The following is a 17,171-nucleotide window of genomic DNA, read 5'->3' on the forward strand; positions in this document are numbered from 1 at the left end:
AGCTCTGCTCCTGTGGCTTTGCCTCGGGCTCACTGCTTTCAGCCATATCCACTGCTGCAGCCACCATCCCTTGGCTTCCTTGGGACTGCCTGTGGAGCTGTATCCTGGGCACATACCACTCTGCCCTCTGTAACTTCCCCATAGCTAGGGTGCACCATAGGTTTGTTTTTTAGTTTAATAAGTCATAGTTTGCTAAGATTGTAGAGCTTGTAAGTTTCACCTGCCTTGCTAGAGTTTGCTGTTTGTTGCTCTGTATAGTTGCATGTTTAGTTTTGCTTAGGAATTGTGATATTTGTTGTTTTGCTAGTTGTTGGTTAAGATAGATTAAAAAGCCATTGCCTGGTTGTATTCTGTACCTGTTTTGTTACTTTGTATAAGCTGCTTGTCATTTTATATAAGTTTGATTAAGTTAGAGGATAGGTAAGGTTTTTGCTCTTTGAATTCGTCTTCCTGCTGTCCTGATCTCTCCCTGAACTTTCCCGTGTCTGTTTTTCCCCTGCTCCAATCCCCGTGTACTTTGTGTCTCCCTGTTTTAACCCTTTGCTGCTTTCCCCCCATCTGCACTCTCCCCGAACTTCCCACTCTTTGCTGCTTCCCCCCCCCTGCTCGTTGCATCACCCTCCGAACTTCCCAAATCCCTTGCTGTTCTCCCCGTGTAACTTCCCAAACCCTTTGCTGCCTTTTCCCCTGTATCTGCACTCTCCCCGAACTTCCAATTCTTTGCTGCTTCCCCCCTCCCCGTGTCTGCATTACCCTCCGAACTTCCCCAACCCCTTGCTGCTCTCCGTGTAACTTCCCAACCTTTTGCCATCTTTCCTTTGTTTTGGTGTCCGCTTGTTGCTTAAACCTCCCTCTAGCCCTTCTTACACTTCTCCGCTGCCCCTCCCCTACGAAGATCACCATCACACTGCTCCATTTGTCCTTCCGGAGCTTCGAGTCTCCTCGCTCCTTGCAGCTGCACTTTCCTCTCATCAGTTGCCACTAATCAGTCACTCCTCTCCCACTCCTGTTTCTTGACCAGCCTTTCGGCACATCTTGCAGATTATCTGCTATCACAGCCTCATAAATTAGTCATTAATTTCTTTTATACTGTTATATTGATTTCACTTATCACCCTATTGTATCATTGCACTGTGATTCACTTTTATTGTGGTTATAACACCCATTGGTTGCCTCCACTTTTCGATATACTTTGTATTTGCATTGATGCAATTGTGTTACATTGTGTATAGGCTACTAACCACTTAATACATTCTATCTAAGATTGTTGACCATTTTATATAGAAGCTCCATTTTATTTGCATTTCTTTTTGTGTTTTGCATTCCACACTGTTCTAGAGTTGTTCCTATATAAAGTTGAGTTACTTATTGACTGTACTGTATCCATTGTGCTGACACCCACTTCTGTACCCACTGTTAGAACTCCCTACACTGTTCAATTAAGAACCCTTCCCATTGTCTATTGTAAACACCCTATACACCCCATCCCATCGTATTTCATTGTTAAATTCCCACCACTTCCTTTTTCCTTTAATAAAGAAATTAATTGGCACCCCATCTGTGTGGTAATTGCTCCCCAAGATCCCATATACCTGCAGGCAGGGACAGTAGCTAGCATGATCACTATCCATGTTGCAATTTTGGGGGGGATAGACAAGCAATTATTTTCTCCAGGATGGTCAGTCAGTCTGTCAACATTCTTGACTATTACATGAAGATCTCAACACTGCAATCAAACCTCCATTGCTGGCCCATGCCAGCTGAATCAGCCTCACAAGGCTCAGGCTAATGGGCTATTTAATTGCAGTGTAAATGGTTGGGCTCGGGCTGCAGGCCAAGTTCTGGGACCCTCCCACTTTGCAGGGTCCCAGAACCCCAACTGAGCAGCCTCCCAAGCCTCAGTCACCTGGCATAGGCCAGCCACAGGTTTTTAATTGCAGTGTAAACATACCCTTGAGGTATTCAGAAGCTGATAGGTCTCCCTAGCCGATAACGGGGAGCCAGATAGATGCTCTTAACTGACAAAGGCACATATTTAAAGACCCAACCCAATATCTGCTTTTAGTTGCATCTTTTATAAAAAGAAATTGCTTTTTGGTGGAATTTATTAACAATGGCCAAAGGAAAAAAAGAGCAGCTGCCACAGGAACTGGTGGTACACAGCACTTTGTTCATGGGTTCAGTTCATGCCTGGTGTAACTCCAGCTTGCCCTATTACTCTCTGTGGGCCAGTATATGTTGGATATACAACTGGAGAGTAGTTATAGGACATATTTCAGACTCTACAGATCACAGTTGGCCACAGGGAAGGGCACTGTGTCACAGCTGAAGCTCCTTTGCTCTACATAATTTCCTTATTGATATATATCCTTCTTATGGCATTGCCTGCTGATACAAATGACTGTCAAACTAAGAATTATTTTGCAATTCCTGCTAGTGACAGACTGTAACACCATTTTCTTCTGTTCCAGCAATGGTTTGCCATCTGTTTGCCCATTTCTATTTTAGAATACCAGGGTTGGAAGGGACCTCAGGAGGCCATCTAATCCAACCCGCTGCTCAAAGCAGGACCAATCCCTAGACAGATTTTTGCCCCAGATCCCTAAATGGCCCCCTCAAGGATTGAGCTCACAACCCTGGGCTTAGCAGGTCAATGCTCAACCCACTGAGCTATTCCTCCCCCAAGTACCAAACTTTTGTACATCCAGTTGATAGATTCATACTCCCTGCAAGTTTCACAAACATAAAACTGTTGCTTTTTCAATCTAATCTGAAAAGTAGTGTTTTCCTTCCTGGTGAGAGTTTGTAACTTATTTATATTGTAGTTTCATTCTCATGGGTAGCTTCTACTGGTGAACGGTGCTGTATAAAAAAAAAAAAACAATCCAGTTACTAGTGGACATTCTCGTCTGAAGAACCATTAAGTTCAAAATGGCCAAGTTATGCTGACAGGAAGTGCCACCTTATAACAAGAGGTTCTATTTCCTCTGCATGGACAGGTGGCCAAATGTTTGAGTAGAGACCTAGACTCACAAGTGTACAGCCTTGATCGTGACACAAAGTTAGCTGGGCATCTTGCTGTGGATAATCACATTTATCTGCTTTGCATGCATAATCAAGCCATTGACCATGAAACTGCGGGCACAAACCATCCCCTTTGCACATACGGCTGCCAAAATTTCACGAAAAGTAAGGGATGCTTTATGTATATAGCTGGTGTAGCACGCTAGGATTCTTCACAATACTATGGGAATGTCAAATACTATAGCACAACGGCCTTCACTGAACCACTACAGAAGAACATCTCCAGCCAGTCATCCTGTAGCATTCTAAATATCTGTATAACAAAGTATCCTGAAAAAACAGAGGAAGGTTAGGGATGAGAAAAGTAAAGAGTGGAGAAGGCCTTCAATTCAGTCTCTCTTGTTTGTATACATATATTGCATATGTGATTTTTGGCATTTATACAGACAATACATAGCACTTGTCTTTTTGCAAAACAAATTCTTTCTGGGAGACAAGAAAAAACAGGCCACTGAGGTCAGCTGATGTGTTTAAAACCAGACAGAGTAAGGAGTCACAATCCTGCAGATAAAAATCGATCACAGCTTTTGAAGAGATGGTCTCCAGCTTCACAGTCTTATTCACTAAACACCTCTACCACATACACATTTCTTCCAGGTACTGTGGCCTAACAAGCACAGTTCAGAGGCTACATCAAGCACCTAGAAGTGGTTTGTTCTACAGCCTATTTAAAAAACAAAAAATTAAAGTGCCTTGAAGCACGGACATCCTGTGCGTATTTTCCTCCCCGCTACCCCAATAGAGTGACTCTGGCTTCCTTCAGTCCAGCTACTGGCCAGCTTTACTCTCTCATAGGAACATGGTATTGCTCATTTCTCCCACCATTACCATAGAATTAGCAACCTGTTAAACACCCCATTAGGCTTAGTTGTTCTCTTTTGTGGCAAGGCATGGCATGTTTTTTGCCAATTTACCTTTCTTACCAAGCCTTCCCTGTCCCCCTTCTGCCCCCGCAAGAAGAACCTAGGGTGGCTACAGAATACCTGCCAGGACTGTGCATCTTCCTCCTCCATCCCATGCTTTGCCCATTGGTGTAACTCCCCAGCAGCCATGTCAGAGCCTCAGCAAGCAAGCAATAGCCTAGATCAGGGGTAGGCAACCTATGGTACGTGTGCCGAAGGTGGCATGTGAGCTGATTTTCAGTGGCACTCACGCTGCCTGGGTCCTGGCCATGGGGCTCTGCATTTTAATTTAATTTTAAATGAAGCATCTTAAACATTTACTTTATATACAACAACAGTTTAGTTATATATTATAGACTTATAGAAAGACTTTCTAAAACATTAAAATGTATCACTGGTACGCAAAACCTTAGAGTGAATAAATGAAAGGTTACCGACCCCTGGCCTAGATGGACCAAGACCATACCATGGACCACTTCACACTAAGGTCTTCCAGGCTGCAGGACACTGCAGACAGCAGATCAGCTGCTGCTGCAATAAGTCTGGGTAAAATTAGTGTTTTATTTCCATCCCCTGTCCCCCAAAAAACACTCTGTAACCTGAGAGATGGGGCTTCTGGTAGCTCCATAGACTAAAGTAGAAGTGAACTAAAGGCATGTTTAGAGACCTCTCTCTCCCCCCATTGGGCTATTTCTGATGCTATTGGGTCTCTCCCTCTCCAGTATCCTAGCACTTCGTTGAAAGCCCCTTGCTACAATTCTTTGGTTCTTCATTCCTGAGCCTTCTATCCTTACTCCTCCTACCTGAAGCTGCCTCCTGCCTTTCCAGGGCCAGAACACCTCACTGACACTACATATTTGTTTTACATCAGCAGCTCCTCTGGGAACTTTAAGTGGGAAACCAGATTAAATAAATGCCTTAGAGAAATGTATACCATCTAATCACCCTACCCTATCCAAAAGAAGAAAATAAAAACAGTGCGCACTCCTCTTCATTCAGAGAGGTTGATCACTGGTTGTAGGAGGAATGAGATGAGAACAAGGAAATTCTCAAAATAAAAGTTTTGCTCTTAAAAAAAACACCACACCCCACAGCCTTCTCCCCCCAAAGTCACATCTTAAAGTTCATGGTGTGAGAAAAGGGATAACAAAACTTCCATGGGATCAGTGAAAATGGCACATTCGTTTACACACACTGATCTCACCTCCCCATTTACCTCCTTCCTCCATCAACCCCACAAGAAAAATCAGAACATAGTGAACATCAGCAGCAGCTTTACAAGAGGCAACAATCCTTTGTGGCATTAGTCCAGGATAAAACTGTTGATTCTCTTTAAGTTATAATGTAGCTATGGAATATAGATGCAGAGATCTTCGGAGAATCTTTCACATCCGCTGTCGATACCTCATGAAGGCCCACACTGTAACCACTGCAATGGCCAACACTGGCACCAAAATGACAGCTAAGGGAATACCATCTGGTTCTCCATCTCCTCTGTGACCAGCTGGACCATTCTGTGGCTGCAACTAAAAGGGAAAGAACATCAGTGGCAAGGAGACCGCACACCACTGGGGCAAGACAGAAAACAACCTTAAGTGAGGAATGTGTGGTTCTAGAAACACACATGACATGGTCATCAGCATACAGCACTTGGGGCCTGGGAGGGTTAGAATGCAGAACCTTCTGCTCCAAAAGGCATGACTCTGCAACTGCAGTCAAAGAAAACCTCCATTAGCTATGAGTAGTATCGATGCTTCTATATCCTCTTTGTAAGCCAGTAACTAGACAGAGAATCAAACACTTGAGACAGGTAAGATTCCATGCAGCAGATGGCAGTGGTACATGTATGTACACACACACACACACACACACACACACACACACACACAATTCACCATGACCTAGTCACATACTATTTCACAAGAGCTGCCCTAGCGATGGTTCAAGATGGGTCAGCACTTCTTTATCAACTTTAGTGATGGCTAGAGATGCCAAACAGCAGTGGGTTTTGGATTCCTCTGTCTCCAGAGCTAGTACTGGTACAGTTTAAGCATCAGCAGCACACACTTCTTTCCTGACACTACATATATGCCTCGACCCTGGAGGGAGAACAGCTAGGGATGAGAGAGGAGTTCTCTCTCCTTTGGAGAGTCTTTGGCCTCTCAGCTGAGAGTGCCAACAAGGGGAACAATGAATGTCAAACATGGTGGGGTTTTAATTGCATGGACACCTGCCCATTAGAATTGCATTGAGTCCAGCAACTCTTTCACATAGGTACTGAACAGCCCACAGATTGTAACGTTCAATCACCAGTGACTGGGCCACATTTGAATCAGCAGCCTACCAGGAAAGGCTCAGTAGCCAAACACCAATTTCTGTGCAACCCAGCCCCCTCTAGAGAGGTTTTACTCCTTACCTACAGAACTATATTCTGATCAGGACTTGTCACACAAGGTTCCAACATCCCTCCCACCATAGACAACATGGCACCAGAGATTAAAATATGAGAGAAGACTTGGGACTTCATCTGACTGTCCGGTGAGACATATTTTGTCTGTTAAATGACTGGATAAGAGGGTGGGACCATACCACTCCAACGCCTCTTAGCAAAGAAAAGATCAGAAGACTCCACTTTACTACACTTTCCAACCCCTCTCCAGAGCATCACTAAATATGATGGATGGATAGATACTGCTGCTGTTCATTCACTTGACCGTTCACTCTAGCAGTAGGGTACATTCGTTACATAAATACAAACCCAATCCTCTAAATCCCCCCCACCCCAACCATTGTAGAGAGGAAGAGCAGAATTCCCAGAGGTTCAAAGCAGACAGGGATCTACAAGGAGTCTCCTACAGTCTGACCCAAACCATGGTAGCAGGGCCTCAAGGACAACTGCTAGGAGCTGGCAATACATACCCTGTGTTGAACTTTCAGAGAAACGTCGCAGCCTGCATTCCTGAACAGTTCCACAGCATCCTTGTGCAGCAAGTTCTTCAGGTCCCTGCCGTTAATCTAACACAGGAATAAAAAGGAGAACTGGTAGCTCTCAGATCAAAAGTCATCTCTTAGCACTGCAGAACAAAATAACAGCAGCCAGTTTAGGTAGTCAGAATTATTCTAAATGCAAGAGTTAGTGACTGGAAGAAGGCACTAAAGTCACTTTCTGTTACCAGACAATTAAGCAGCACCTCCATATATGACAATTAGAGAGGATCCCAAACCGAAACTCAATTCAAAGCATAGCTAAAAACTTTTCTAAGTTCAAAGTTGATTCTGAACTTTTGCAGCTTGGATTCACCTCTAATTCTGATATACAGAGGGTGAAGCAGGGGCTTAATACAATAGAATCCCATTTATCCAACCCAGTTATAAAAATTACATGCCCATTAGCTTACCTGTCTTATTCAGCCCCCTATTTACTTGAGTGGTTTTTGAGACTAAGTGGCCTGAAACATTTTTGAAATAAAAATGGGTTCTACTGTAAGTGGGGTTTTGTTTTGTTTTTTAAATCTTTTGGAGGAACAGAGCAATGTCAAAGGAATTATGGTATTTTGAGGAAGAGGAGGAAAACTTCTAGTACTGGATCTACTGAAAATGAAGTACACCACACAGTGGCTATGTCATTCTGAAACTGCCTGTAACCCCAAAATTTCTTCAAAAGCCCTTGTCCACACTGAGGATTAAAGTCCATGTCAGGTATGAAGTTCAAAAGCTAATCTGAGTTATCCAAGTCTCTCTTTTAAAAATAAAAAAATAAAACCATTGGCATAGCTGAAGACATAGTTCAGGTTATTTGCAAAGTTTGAAGAAAACAGGTTGAACATTGATTTAAGATGAAGCATGAGAAATTTTAATCCAAAGAGAAGAGATGTGGAGAAAGTTACATGGAAGCAAAAAACAGGAGGCCTGAGAGCAGGTGCCCTTGCTGGACCACTGAATGCACAGGTTGCCCTATACTGTGACATTAATCTACTGTCAAATGCTGTGGCATGGAATGCTTAATGGATGAATATTGATTAACAAATTCAACATGCAAGCCAAAATAAAAATCTGCATCTTCAGTTAGTGAACACCTTTGCCCTTTTATTGGCTTTCAAGGATAAACAACACACTTTTATTGGAAATAAGGCTTGAAAAATGGATAAGACCCATTGGCTAGGCAAATACACCAATGGAAACCGAACCAGGGGATCTACGCAAGATTACTCCCTACAATATATTCCATGGTGCTTTGTCCTATCCAGTTTTAAATAATACCAGTACTGAGGCTGCTACTACTCACAAAATAATACTTCATGATGATAAAAATCTACAAGGCTTTGAAACATCTCCTGATACTCAGTGTAAGTTTTTTTTTGCTAAATTTCATCCCATTACTCCTAGTAATTCCTCATTGGAACTCACTGAACCATTCTTCCCCCTTCTCAGAATTTACATCCTTCAACTGCTTGTACATAGTTATTACACTGTTAGGATAAGGTACTTATCCATCACTCTTTGGTTCAGCAATCAAGCGCCAACTTACACAAGCCACTCTTAATTTATTTATATAAGCCTAAAACTGGAACACAAGTTTAACTATATGTTTTTATATAATTAAAATCCATTATACATACAAACGATTATCATATTTTAGCAGATTTCTTTGTTCTTCTTTGCTTGTTAAAGTGCTATCACCTGGTATAACTGACAATAGCAACAGAAAATCTTCAGACCACATCTAATCCACTTTAACCATGGTACTGGCAAGGAAAGCAGCCCCGGTTACAGTGAAACCCTTCATAGGAAACCCAGCTACTCCTGAGCAAAGGGTTAATAATAATCCTGATCACACTGACTAGTATGCTGGGGAGAGAAACCTCACAACTGGAAGATGGATTCTCCTCCCATATGGATATAAATCACAAGCAACTCCAGAAAAGTCAGTGGAGCCACAGTACTGAAATATCAGAATGGGGGGGGGGGGGGGGAAATCAGGCTATTGGTACCATAAAAAACTTTTAGATGAACATCACATAGCTGTGCAAGCCCAGAGGCCAAGGAATGTTTCCAAAAAAGCAAGAAGGCAAAACTGGATGAAGATGGTCTCTGGTCCACAGAATGTCCCATCTCATCTCCTTGCTGGCCAAAGCTCTCCCTGATTCCCCAAACACATGCCTTCCAGGAGTGACTTACCGCTAAAATTTTGTCTCCTTCCTGTAATCGGCCATCAAGGGCAGCAGCCCCATCTTCTTTGATCCGGCTGACGTAGATGCCACTGTCGTTGGCAATGTACTGCTGATCCATCCCACCAACGATGTTAAAGCCCAATCCTGAGACAAACAGGAGACAGAGAATTTTGAGTAGATAAGAAAAATAGGTCCAATACATCCTTGTAGTTAGGGGGAAGAAGTTGCCCCAGTGCAGCGGCGCCTTCTCCAGTCCTCACTATCCAGAACACCTTCTCATCAATAACTGTTTCTTTCAAGGAAACAAAGACTCTACATTTCACAATGGACCACTCTGTAGCTTCAAGCAATAATTAATCAAGCCTCCAACACCTTTGTGAGGTAGGAAGTATTATCCCCATTTTATAGATGGGGAAGCTGAAGCACCAAGAGGTTACCTGATTGGCTCAGAGACCCTGAGCCCACATCACTCAACTTCCAGTCCTGTATTTAACTATGATTTAAAGTCATTGGATCAGGCCCTAGGGCGTCCCTAGCCTCTGTTTGTCAGAGGGTGGAGATGGATGGTGTCCGGACCCGAAAAGGTTGGGTTCGGTTAAGTTCTTTTTGATCCAGTGAGGAAAAAACCGCGAGACCAGACAAACTGGCAAGCTTAAACAATAAGTGATCTTTATTGACTGGGATAAGAACACAACTGGGGCTGGGGAGGAGCACTTTTACCAACTAACAGAAACAAACTATTTATATGCAGGAACACAAAACTGAATACTTCATAGCCAACTAACAGCACTATGAATATGAGAAAACTGTACACAATCCTAGGATAAACTATTTACATCTATTAACACCAAATCAATCTTTTACAAGCAAACAAATACACCAATCAAATGAATTATGCGCGCACTTAACCAAACATTATTATTACAGACATTAAATTGAACTTAATAGCAATCTTTCAATAAATCAGATTTGGTACCATATACATAGAACTTTATGACAGACAAGACACACAGAACTTTTATCACAGACAGCAGTACATGTGGTGGTATACCAAATAAGGGAAGAGACAAGGGAGAAGTTAGGCAAAGCACAGACAGTTAGCACAAACAGTTAGCACACAAGTACCATATTCCAGATGCAGCTGACCAGCAGAGCAGACACCAAACGCATATCGGATCCGGGGAAATAAATAAGTAATCCGTAGCAAAAATCCGTAGAAAAATACCGTTGCTAAATCATAAATCCATGGGTAGAACCCAAGAAATAATAATCACATGGGCAGAACCCAAGAAATAAAATAAGTAGCATGGGCAGCAAGTCCCAAGAACTGAATAAAACACACGTCCCGAGCCGGCTATAACCTGGGGAGCCCCCAACTGAAGGGTTGATCAGGTCCTTCAGTCAGTTAACGGACACTCCCAACAGACCCTGGCTTGAGGCATAGTTTTATTCCAGGGACTGTAACACACATGGCACAATTTGATTGGTCCCTAGCTCCCCCACCCTCCAGGTTCCGAGCTGTTGCCCCCTACGTGGGCAGATTTTGCAGACGGCACACAAGAAGCTGCTAGAAGCTGCACACAGCACACTAGCCTAGGTTTGCACACAACCCTGATCTGACCTTGTGAACTGTATTACCATTGGTCAGACTGGGCCCCTTTGCACAAGGTACTTAGGTGGTATGCACACGGCACTAACCTGACCCCTGGGTTGCTGGGCAGAAGAGCAGGAGACTGCACACGGCCCTAGCCTTACCTTTAGGTGACCAGGCAAGAAGAGCGGGAATCTGCACACGGCCCTCAAGGTAACACACAGTGTTAGTGTGACCTTTGGATGACCTACAATTGGCCATACAGACGCCATCTTAAGGCCCTGCAGGCCGCCATCTTAGGCCAGAAGCCGTCGGGCTCCAACAGATGGCAGGAGAGAGATCACTTGACCATTACCTGTTAGGTTCACTCCCTCTGGGGCATCTGGTATTAGCCACTGTCGGTAGACAGGATACTGGGCTGGATGGACCTTTGGTCTGACCCAGTCTAGCCATTCTTATGTTATGTTCTTAGAGTATTCGAGTGCAGAGTTTTACCCAAGGACATAATGAGTTGACAGACTTCTTACCCACTTCACATTTTATGTAAGCATCAGCAGCAACTGTGCAAGCACTTTGTGGAATCTGAAACAGGACAGGAAATGAATTCAAAGGACTATGGTATTAAAAGAAAAAAAAAAAAAAAAAAGAGTCACCAAAAATTGAAATGGAAGTTATGGCCTGATTGAGGCAGTTTGGGGTTTTTTTGTTTGTTAAAAATAAAGTTGATTACAGAACTCTGGCTGTGACCAGCTGGCGGATTAAAGTGCATTGAAAGATTAAGACTTGTTGCTTAGTCTAATCCAGAAGAACAGATTGAACTCAAAGGCTGGAGCCCTATGGACTGCTAGAGCACAGTCTGTAGCACAATGCAACAAAATATTTGTAAAGAATAAATGATGAGGAGGGAGATGATCCGACAGTATGAAACTTGGGAAGTCAGGAGCTGACAGACCAAACATCTGAGGGAGGGAAGGGAGAAAATAGTCTCCTTCTGACATGATCCTGTTACTCAGAAGCTACTCCAAGCATGGTCTGAAAGCAAATCCCAGATCCACGCTTAACCAGGCTGATGCTCTCTCCTTCGATGCACTGGGTAGAGGAATATGAAACAAGAGATTTGTGATCAGAATGGCAAATGAAAATTAACTTGTCCTGCCTTGGAAGCAACTTTTTAGCTCAGTTATACGAGATCAGAGGGTCTGGGGTGAGCTATAGCTTCAGAGAATGCCCCTGCTGGCTGATAAATACAGTAACACTAATGGCAGCCTTGACATTCCCAAGCCTCTTTGTTCCATTTCCTGTCAGCTTCAGACAAATGGTGGAGAGGATGGAATTGCTAGCAGGGTTTGGGGAGAAGCGAGGCAGTGATGTTACTAATGTTACTTGAATGAGATGCCACAAAAAGTGTGTGGTAAAAACCAAACAAGCCCACAAAGCATTTCCCATGAAGCATAATAATCCTGGAACAGAGAACTCCATGACAGAAAACTTGAGAAGAGGTCAAGATTTACCAGAAACATCAGAGGATCCCATTCTAGTGATAGAAACACTAATGAACAATAACAAAAGTGAGATTTTCATAGGGTTTCAGGAATCAAGGCAAAATGTAGAAGACTCATTATTTCTATCAAAGGATGCAGTTTGGGAGACGTGGAAAAGGGATGTTTTTTGGTGACCAGAAACAAATACAGTGGATTCCACTTATTAGCATCTCCTCCATTGCCAGCAAAAAGTTGCCATTAACCAGCAGTTGCTAATAAGTGGAAGACAGGTTTGTGAGGCAGTAGCTGGGGGAAGGAAGTGCTGGGATGTGCCTTCTCTGGTTGCAGCCCCACAAACCTGCTTGCAAGTAGGACAGCAGCAGGGAACTGAGATGCAGCCGGAATGCCAGGGCTTTCCAGGAAGCACTGGGAGCCCACGGAGCTGCATGGTACTTCTCCCTGTACTCTCCAGATTGGGGAGCTCAGCACATTCCAGCACTTCCTTCCTTATGGAGCCCCTCAGCAGGGTGCAGCTGAGAGAGCACAGGGACAGAGAGAGGTACCATGCAGTTCCAGCACCTGGGCTGCAGCTACCTCCCTTTACCCACAGCTTCCCTTCCCCTCTCCTGCCCAGCCACAGCCCTTATCTCCTGTGTGGGCCCAATCTACAGGCAAGTTTGCAGACCTGCTCTGCCAGAAGGAAGCACTGGGATGAGCTGAGCATCAGCAGCAAGCAGATCTGTGGAACTACACCCAGGTGATCTCTGCACTCCCCTTTCTGCCTGCAGGTGGAGCCTTTCTTCCAAAAAGAAAAAAGTTGCTAATAAGCGGAATGCTGTTGCCAGTGTCTGAATCTCATCAACATTCTAATCAATGGAAGAGAATTGGTTCCCAGCAAAAAGTTGTTAATATCCAGGTTGCTATTAAGCAGAATCTACTGTATTCAGAACAGGTGCACGTTTCACAATTCTTCGTTTTCAAATAAGAGAGAATTGACATTGATCTTTCTACAGGCTAAGAAAGATATCAACTGGCAAAATATTGCCAGATGAATCTATAAAATAATTTGGCATTCCATAAAATGTGATTTTTGAGCAGCATGAACAGAATATAATATACTGTTCTGCCATTGTAAATACTTCTTCCTGTTCAACAAACTTTTGCCAGAGATGAGACCATACCCATCTTAACAGTTTGCAAGCACTCAACATTCATATTTAATAAAAATGATTGAACTAAACAAGCACCTGAACTTTGCCAAAGAAGTGAATGATAAACTATTGTGGTGAGGCAAGGCCAGATGGCTACAGTAAAGTACTGAGAAACAGGTATGTTAGCCTATTGGCATCCCAGGGGTGGGCGGGCAAAGCCCGCCCACTTCTAAAGGACCTCCCCCCAGCCTAAGGGGAGGATCCACAGGGCTAGAACACCAAGTAATTCCGGGGGACAACAAATGAAAAAACGGCGAGGGACCGCGTTTATGGTGAGCTTGTCTACTACCGCGCTGTTCTAGCAGCTTCTATGATCTTTGCGGAGTGATATGTCAGGCTTTCAATGTACCGCTGGACCAGGCCGGCATCAGCCTTCGGCGCGGGGTGCGGATCACAGGGGTGCAGCACACATGGCTCGGCCAGCTGTACCGCAACTGAGCGATCGGAGGTCTCTCCTGTACTCCTCCGCGAGAGGTCATGAACGAGGGCTCTGGGGTTCAGCGGGAAGCGTCGGGAGGCTGCTCGGCTGGGTTCCTATGTCGTTGAGCGTACGCAGTAACGATAAGATGCTACCTTTCGTCGGACTTCACGGGAGCGAAATTAGTGGCGTCAGAAGTTGGAGGGGCTCTTGACGGCAGGCTGGTACTCGGCGGCCTCGCCTTCACCTGGTTTATACCTGGGTAAGCAGCTTGGCCTGGTGGGTCGGGACAGGGATGGAGCAGGCGAGCTCCCTCCACCGGAGCTTCACGCGCTTCCATCCGGGTGGAGCGCGGGCGCCTTCCCGCTATGCTTAGTCCTCCGACAGTATTCTCTGCCACGCATCGTCTCCGCCGGAGAACCTGCGGAATACGGCATTGCGAGCGTGAGGAATGGCGGGAGCTCCGGAAATGTTACCTGGACTCACTCGTGCCTCTCCCTTCGGCTGGGAGTAGCACTCGGCTCAAGGCGGTTAAGCTGCAAATTCTTGAGCCTGTCCATGACTAGCTAGAGTATTGGCCTCAAAACACATTCGTGCGTAATTCTCGGCCCCCCCGGGTTTCTGACCAACCTCGGATGAGGGTTTCGTGCGAGTTCTTATTGGCCAAGCGGGAGACTGGGTCTCTGCAGGGGTCCATGCAACTGCCATCCTGGAGCCGTCAGGGTTAGGGGCACAGGTGCCTGCTGTTGCTTCATATACGCACTTCGGAGGTTCTCCGTGTCTTCGCCGGACTAGGCCTGCATGAGGCTCTCGGTGTGCGGGTAGTCCGAGCGGTGCGCGAGCATTACTGGCGCACGCCTTCCTCTCCGCGGCATGCCTTCGCGACCGGCCAGCGGTCTTCTTACCTACCATCTGGCGAGAGGCCGAGAAAGCGTCTGTCCGCGCAGTACCTTGGTGCTGGGCTCCGTCTTCCATCACCAGACCTCCTCCGCGATCTTGCGGTCGGATAGCTTTTTCTCTTACATTTCTGTTTGATTCCTTAGGGTGTCCCAGTGGCGCCACGTGCTGGGGCTGACTGGCCCACTCGGCGGGAGCCCCTGCTAGCATATCCACAAGCTTGGCGTGTAGGATGAGCGGCGAAGTCCTAGCGGGATGCGACCGGTAGGCTGGGTCTTGGCCGCGAGTCACTCAGGTTCGGGCAACAGCGGACTATCAGCACCCAGTGGGAGAATTGTGCTGGATCCCTGGCACGACTTGACCGGCGCATGGATCTCCAGAACCTCATTGAAAGGGCATACCAGGACGCGTACTTTACAGCGAGGTGAAGAGCCGCTTCTTGCTGCGCTGCCTCTTGGCGGGCTTACATCGGGAGTACCCGTCCATAGCGATGAGGCACAGAGAGCCCGAACCAACCCTCCATCAAACTCCGGGTCCCCATGGAACAGTTGTCTTTCTTATAGTGGAGGCCTGATGCTGCCCCGTGTTTGGACCCAATGCGCCTCACTCCTTTCTCTGCCAAGGCCGGCTTGACGATCGCCTCGCAGACCGTTCCGGTTCGTGAGTTCATGACCTAGCGCTCACGGTTAACACATTTTGTACACAATGCTGCTGGCCTTCTCACCCCTTCACTACCAGTCACCTCGGCGTCCAGGCCCGCAGAACTGGCCAAACTGGCGGCACCTCCTGCCACACTCTCGAGGGTGAGGAAGCCAGTGGCCAGCTGGGGTACCTGCCCTGGTCCGCGGCCGCTGGGGATGTGCAGTTGGCGGTCTTCTACGGGGCGCTCGTGAGCCACGGGGTGATGTACTTGAGCTGCGTTCACCCCTGTCTTCCCCGACGCGCTGCCGTTTCTGTGCTGAGAGGGACTTGTGGCGCACGTTTACTTGGAGTGCGCCAGGTTGCAGCTCCCTGTTTCGGCGATCCTCTGAATATATCCTTCTTGCGTTCTCGGTATGCCTATTTCCCCTCCTTTTTTATTATGGCACTCCGCAATCGTGGATCGCCACGGAAAAGAGGCGGATTCCTTCTCACCTCGTTGGCCCTGCAACGACTAGCAGCCTACAATCAACCAGGGAGTAGAGGTGGGCCGGAACGGGATTTCTGCGACTGTTAGGGTTTCTATTTCGCGTTCCTACGTATTGTTCACAGCTCCGGAACGGCGAGTTACTCTGGGGCGGCGTCACTGGCTCCTTGACGCCTTTGAGGAATCAGTGGGCCGTTGTCCGGGTTCTATGCTCGGTGTCCATTCGTTCCCTTAGGGTTTATGCCATATGAGCCTCCTCCTGATGCTGTGNCAGGGGCCCCTAATGCCAGGGGCCCCAAAACCCTATTTCATATTCGCCCCTAACACCAGGGGTCCCAAACCTCCATTTCGAGGGGCCCCTAACCCTGGGGCCCCAATACCCACATTTCCAGGGACCCTTAACCCCAGGGGTCCCAAAACCCCATTTCCAGTGACACCAAACCCCACAGGCCCGAAAACCCCATTTTCAGGGTCTCCAAACACCAGGGCCCCCAAATCCCCATATCGAGCGATTCATAACACCTTTGGCCTCCAAAACCTATTTCCAGGGGCCCCTAAAACCAGGGACCCCAAAACGCCATTTCCAGGGTCTCCTAACCCTCGTGGGTCCAAACCCCAATTTCCAGGGGCTCCTAACTCCAGGGGCCTCAAAACCCCATTTCAAGGGCCCCTAACCCCAGGGGCCCGAAAACACCATTTCCATGGCCCCCAAACCCCTGAGGTCCGCAACCCACATATCCAGGGTCCCCTAACGCCAGTGGCCCCAAAACAGCAGTTCCAGGGGTAGGTAACCTTAGGGGCCCGAAAACCCCATTTTCAGGGCCCCTAACACCAGAGGCCCCAAAACACCATATCCAGTGACCCATAACCCCTGGGGCCCCAAAACCCCATTTCCAGGGGCCCAAAACACCAGGGGCTATAAAACCCCATTTCCAGAGCCCCATATACCAGGGAACCGAAACCCCCATTTCCATGGGCCCCTAACGCCATATGCCCCAAAACCCCATTTCCAGGGACACCTAACCCCTGGGGCCCCAAAACCCCATTTCCAGGGGCCCCTAACCCCAGGGGCCCTAAAATGCCATTTCAAGAGACCTATACACCAGGGGCCCCAAGTCCCCATATTGAGGGGCCCCTAACCCCTGGGTCCCCAAAGCCCAATTTCCAGGGGTCCCTAGGACCAGCGGCACCAAAACCCCAATTTCCAGGGGCCCCTAACCACCGGGGCCCCAAAACCCTATTTCCAGGGGCCCCTAACACCAGGGGCCCCAAACCCTCATTTCCTGGGAC

The 17,171-nt window shown here is 46.7% G+C and overlaps 1 protein-coding gene across 1 annotated transcript in view; it reads right to left on the reverse strand.

Moving 5' to 3' along the window:
* Positions 1 to 3,075: 3,075 nt before the first annotated feature.
* SYNJ2BP (synaptojanin 2 binding protein) overlaps positions 3,076 to 17,171 on the reverse strand; it is a 22,417-nt gene continuing 8,321 nt past the window's right edge. Inside the window, exons 2-4 of the mRNA XM_075065405.1 lie at positions 9,165 to 9,301; positions 6,906 to 7,001; positions 3,076 to 5,512 (exon numbers count right to left, since the gene is read on the reverse strand). Of these exons, the coding sequence (XP_074921506.1) occupies positions 5,372 to 5,512; positions 6,906 to 7,001; positions 9,165 to 9,301 (374 nt within the window). The 3' untranslated portion in view covers positions 3,076 to 5,371. The remainder of the gene's footprint in view (positions 5,513 to 6,905; positions 7,002 to 9,164; positions 9,302 to 17,171) is intronic.

Source organism: Chelonoidis abingdonii, chromosome 4 (assembly GCF_003597395.2).
Source record: "Chelonoidis abingdonii isolate Lonesome George chromosome 4, CheloAbing_2.0, whole genome shotgun sequence".
Taxonomy (NCBI): Eukaryota; Metazoa; Chordata; order Testudines; family Testudinidae; genus Chelonoidis; species Chelonoidis abingdonii.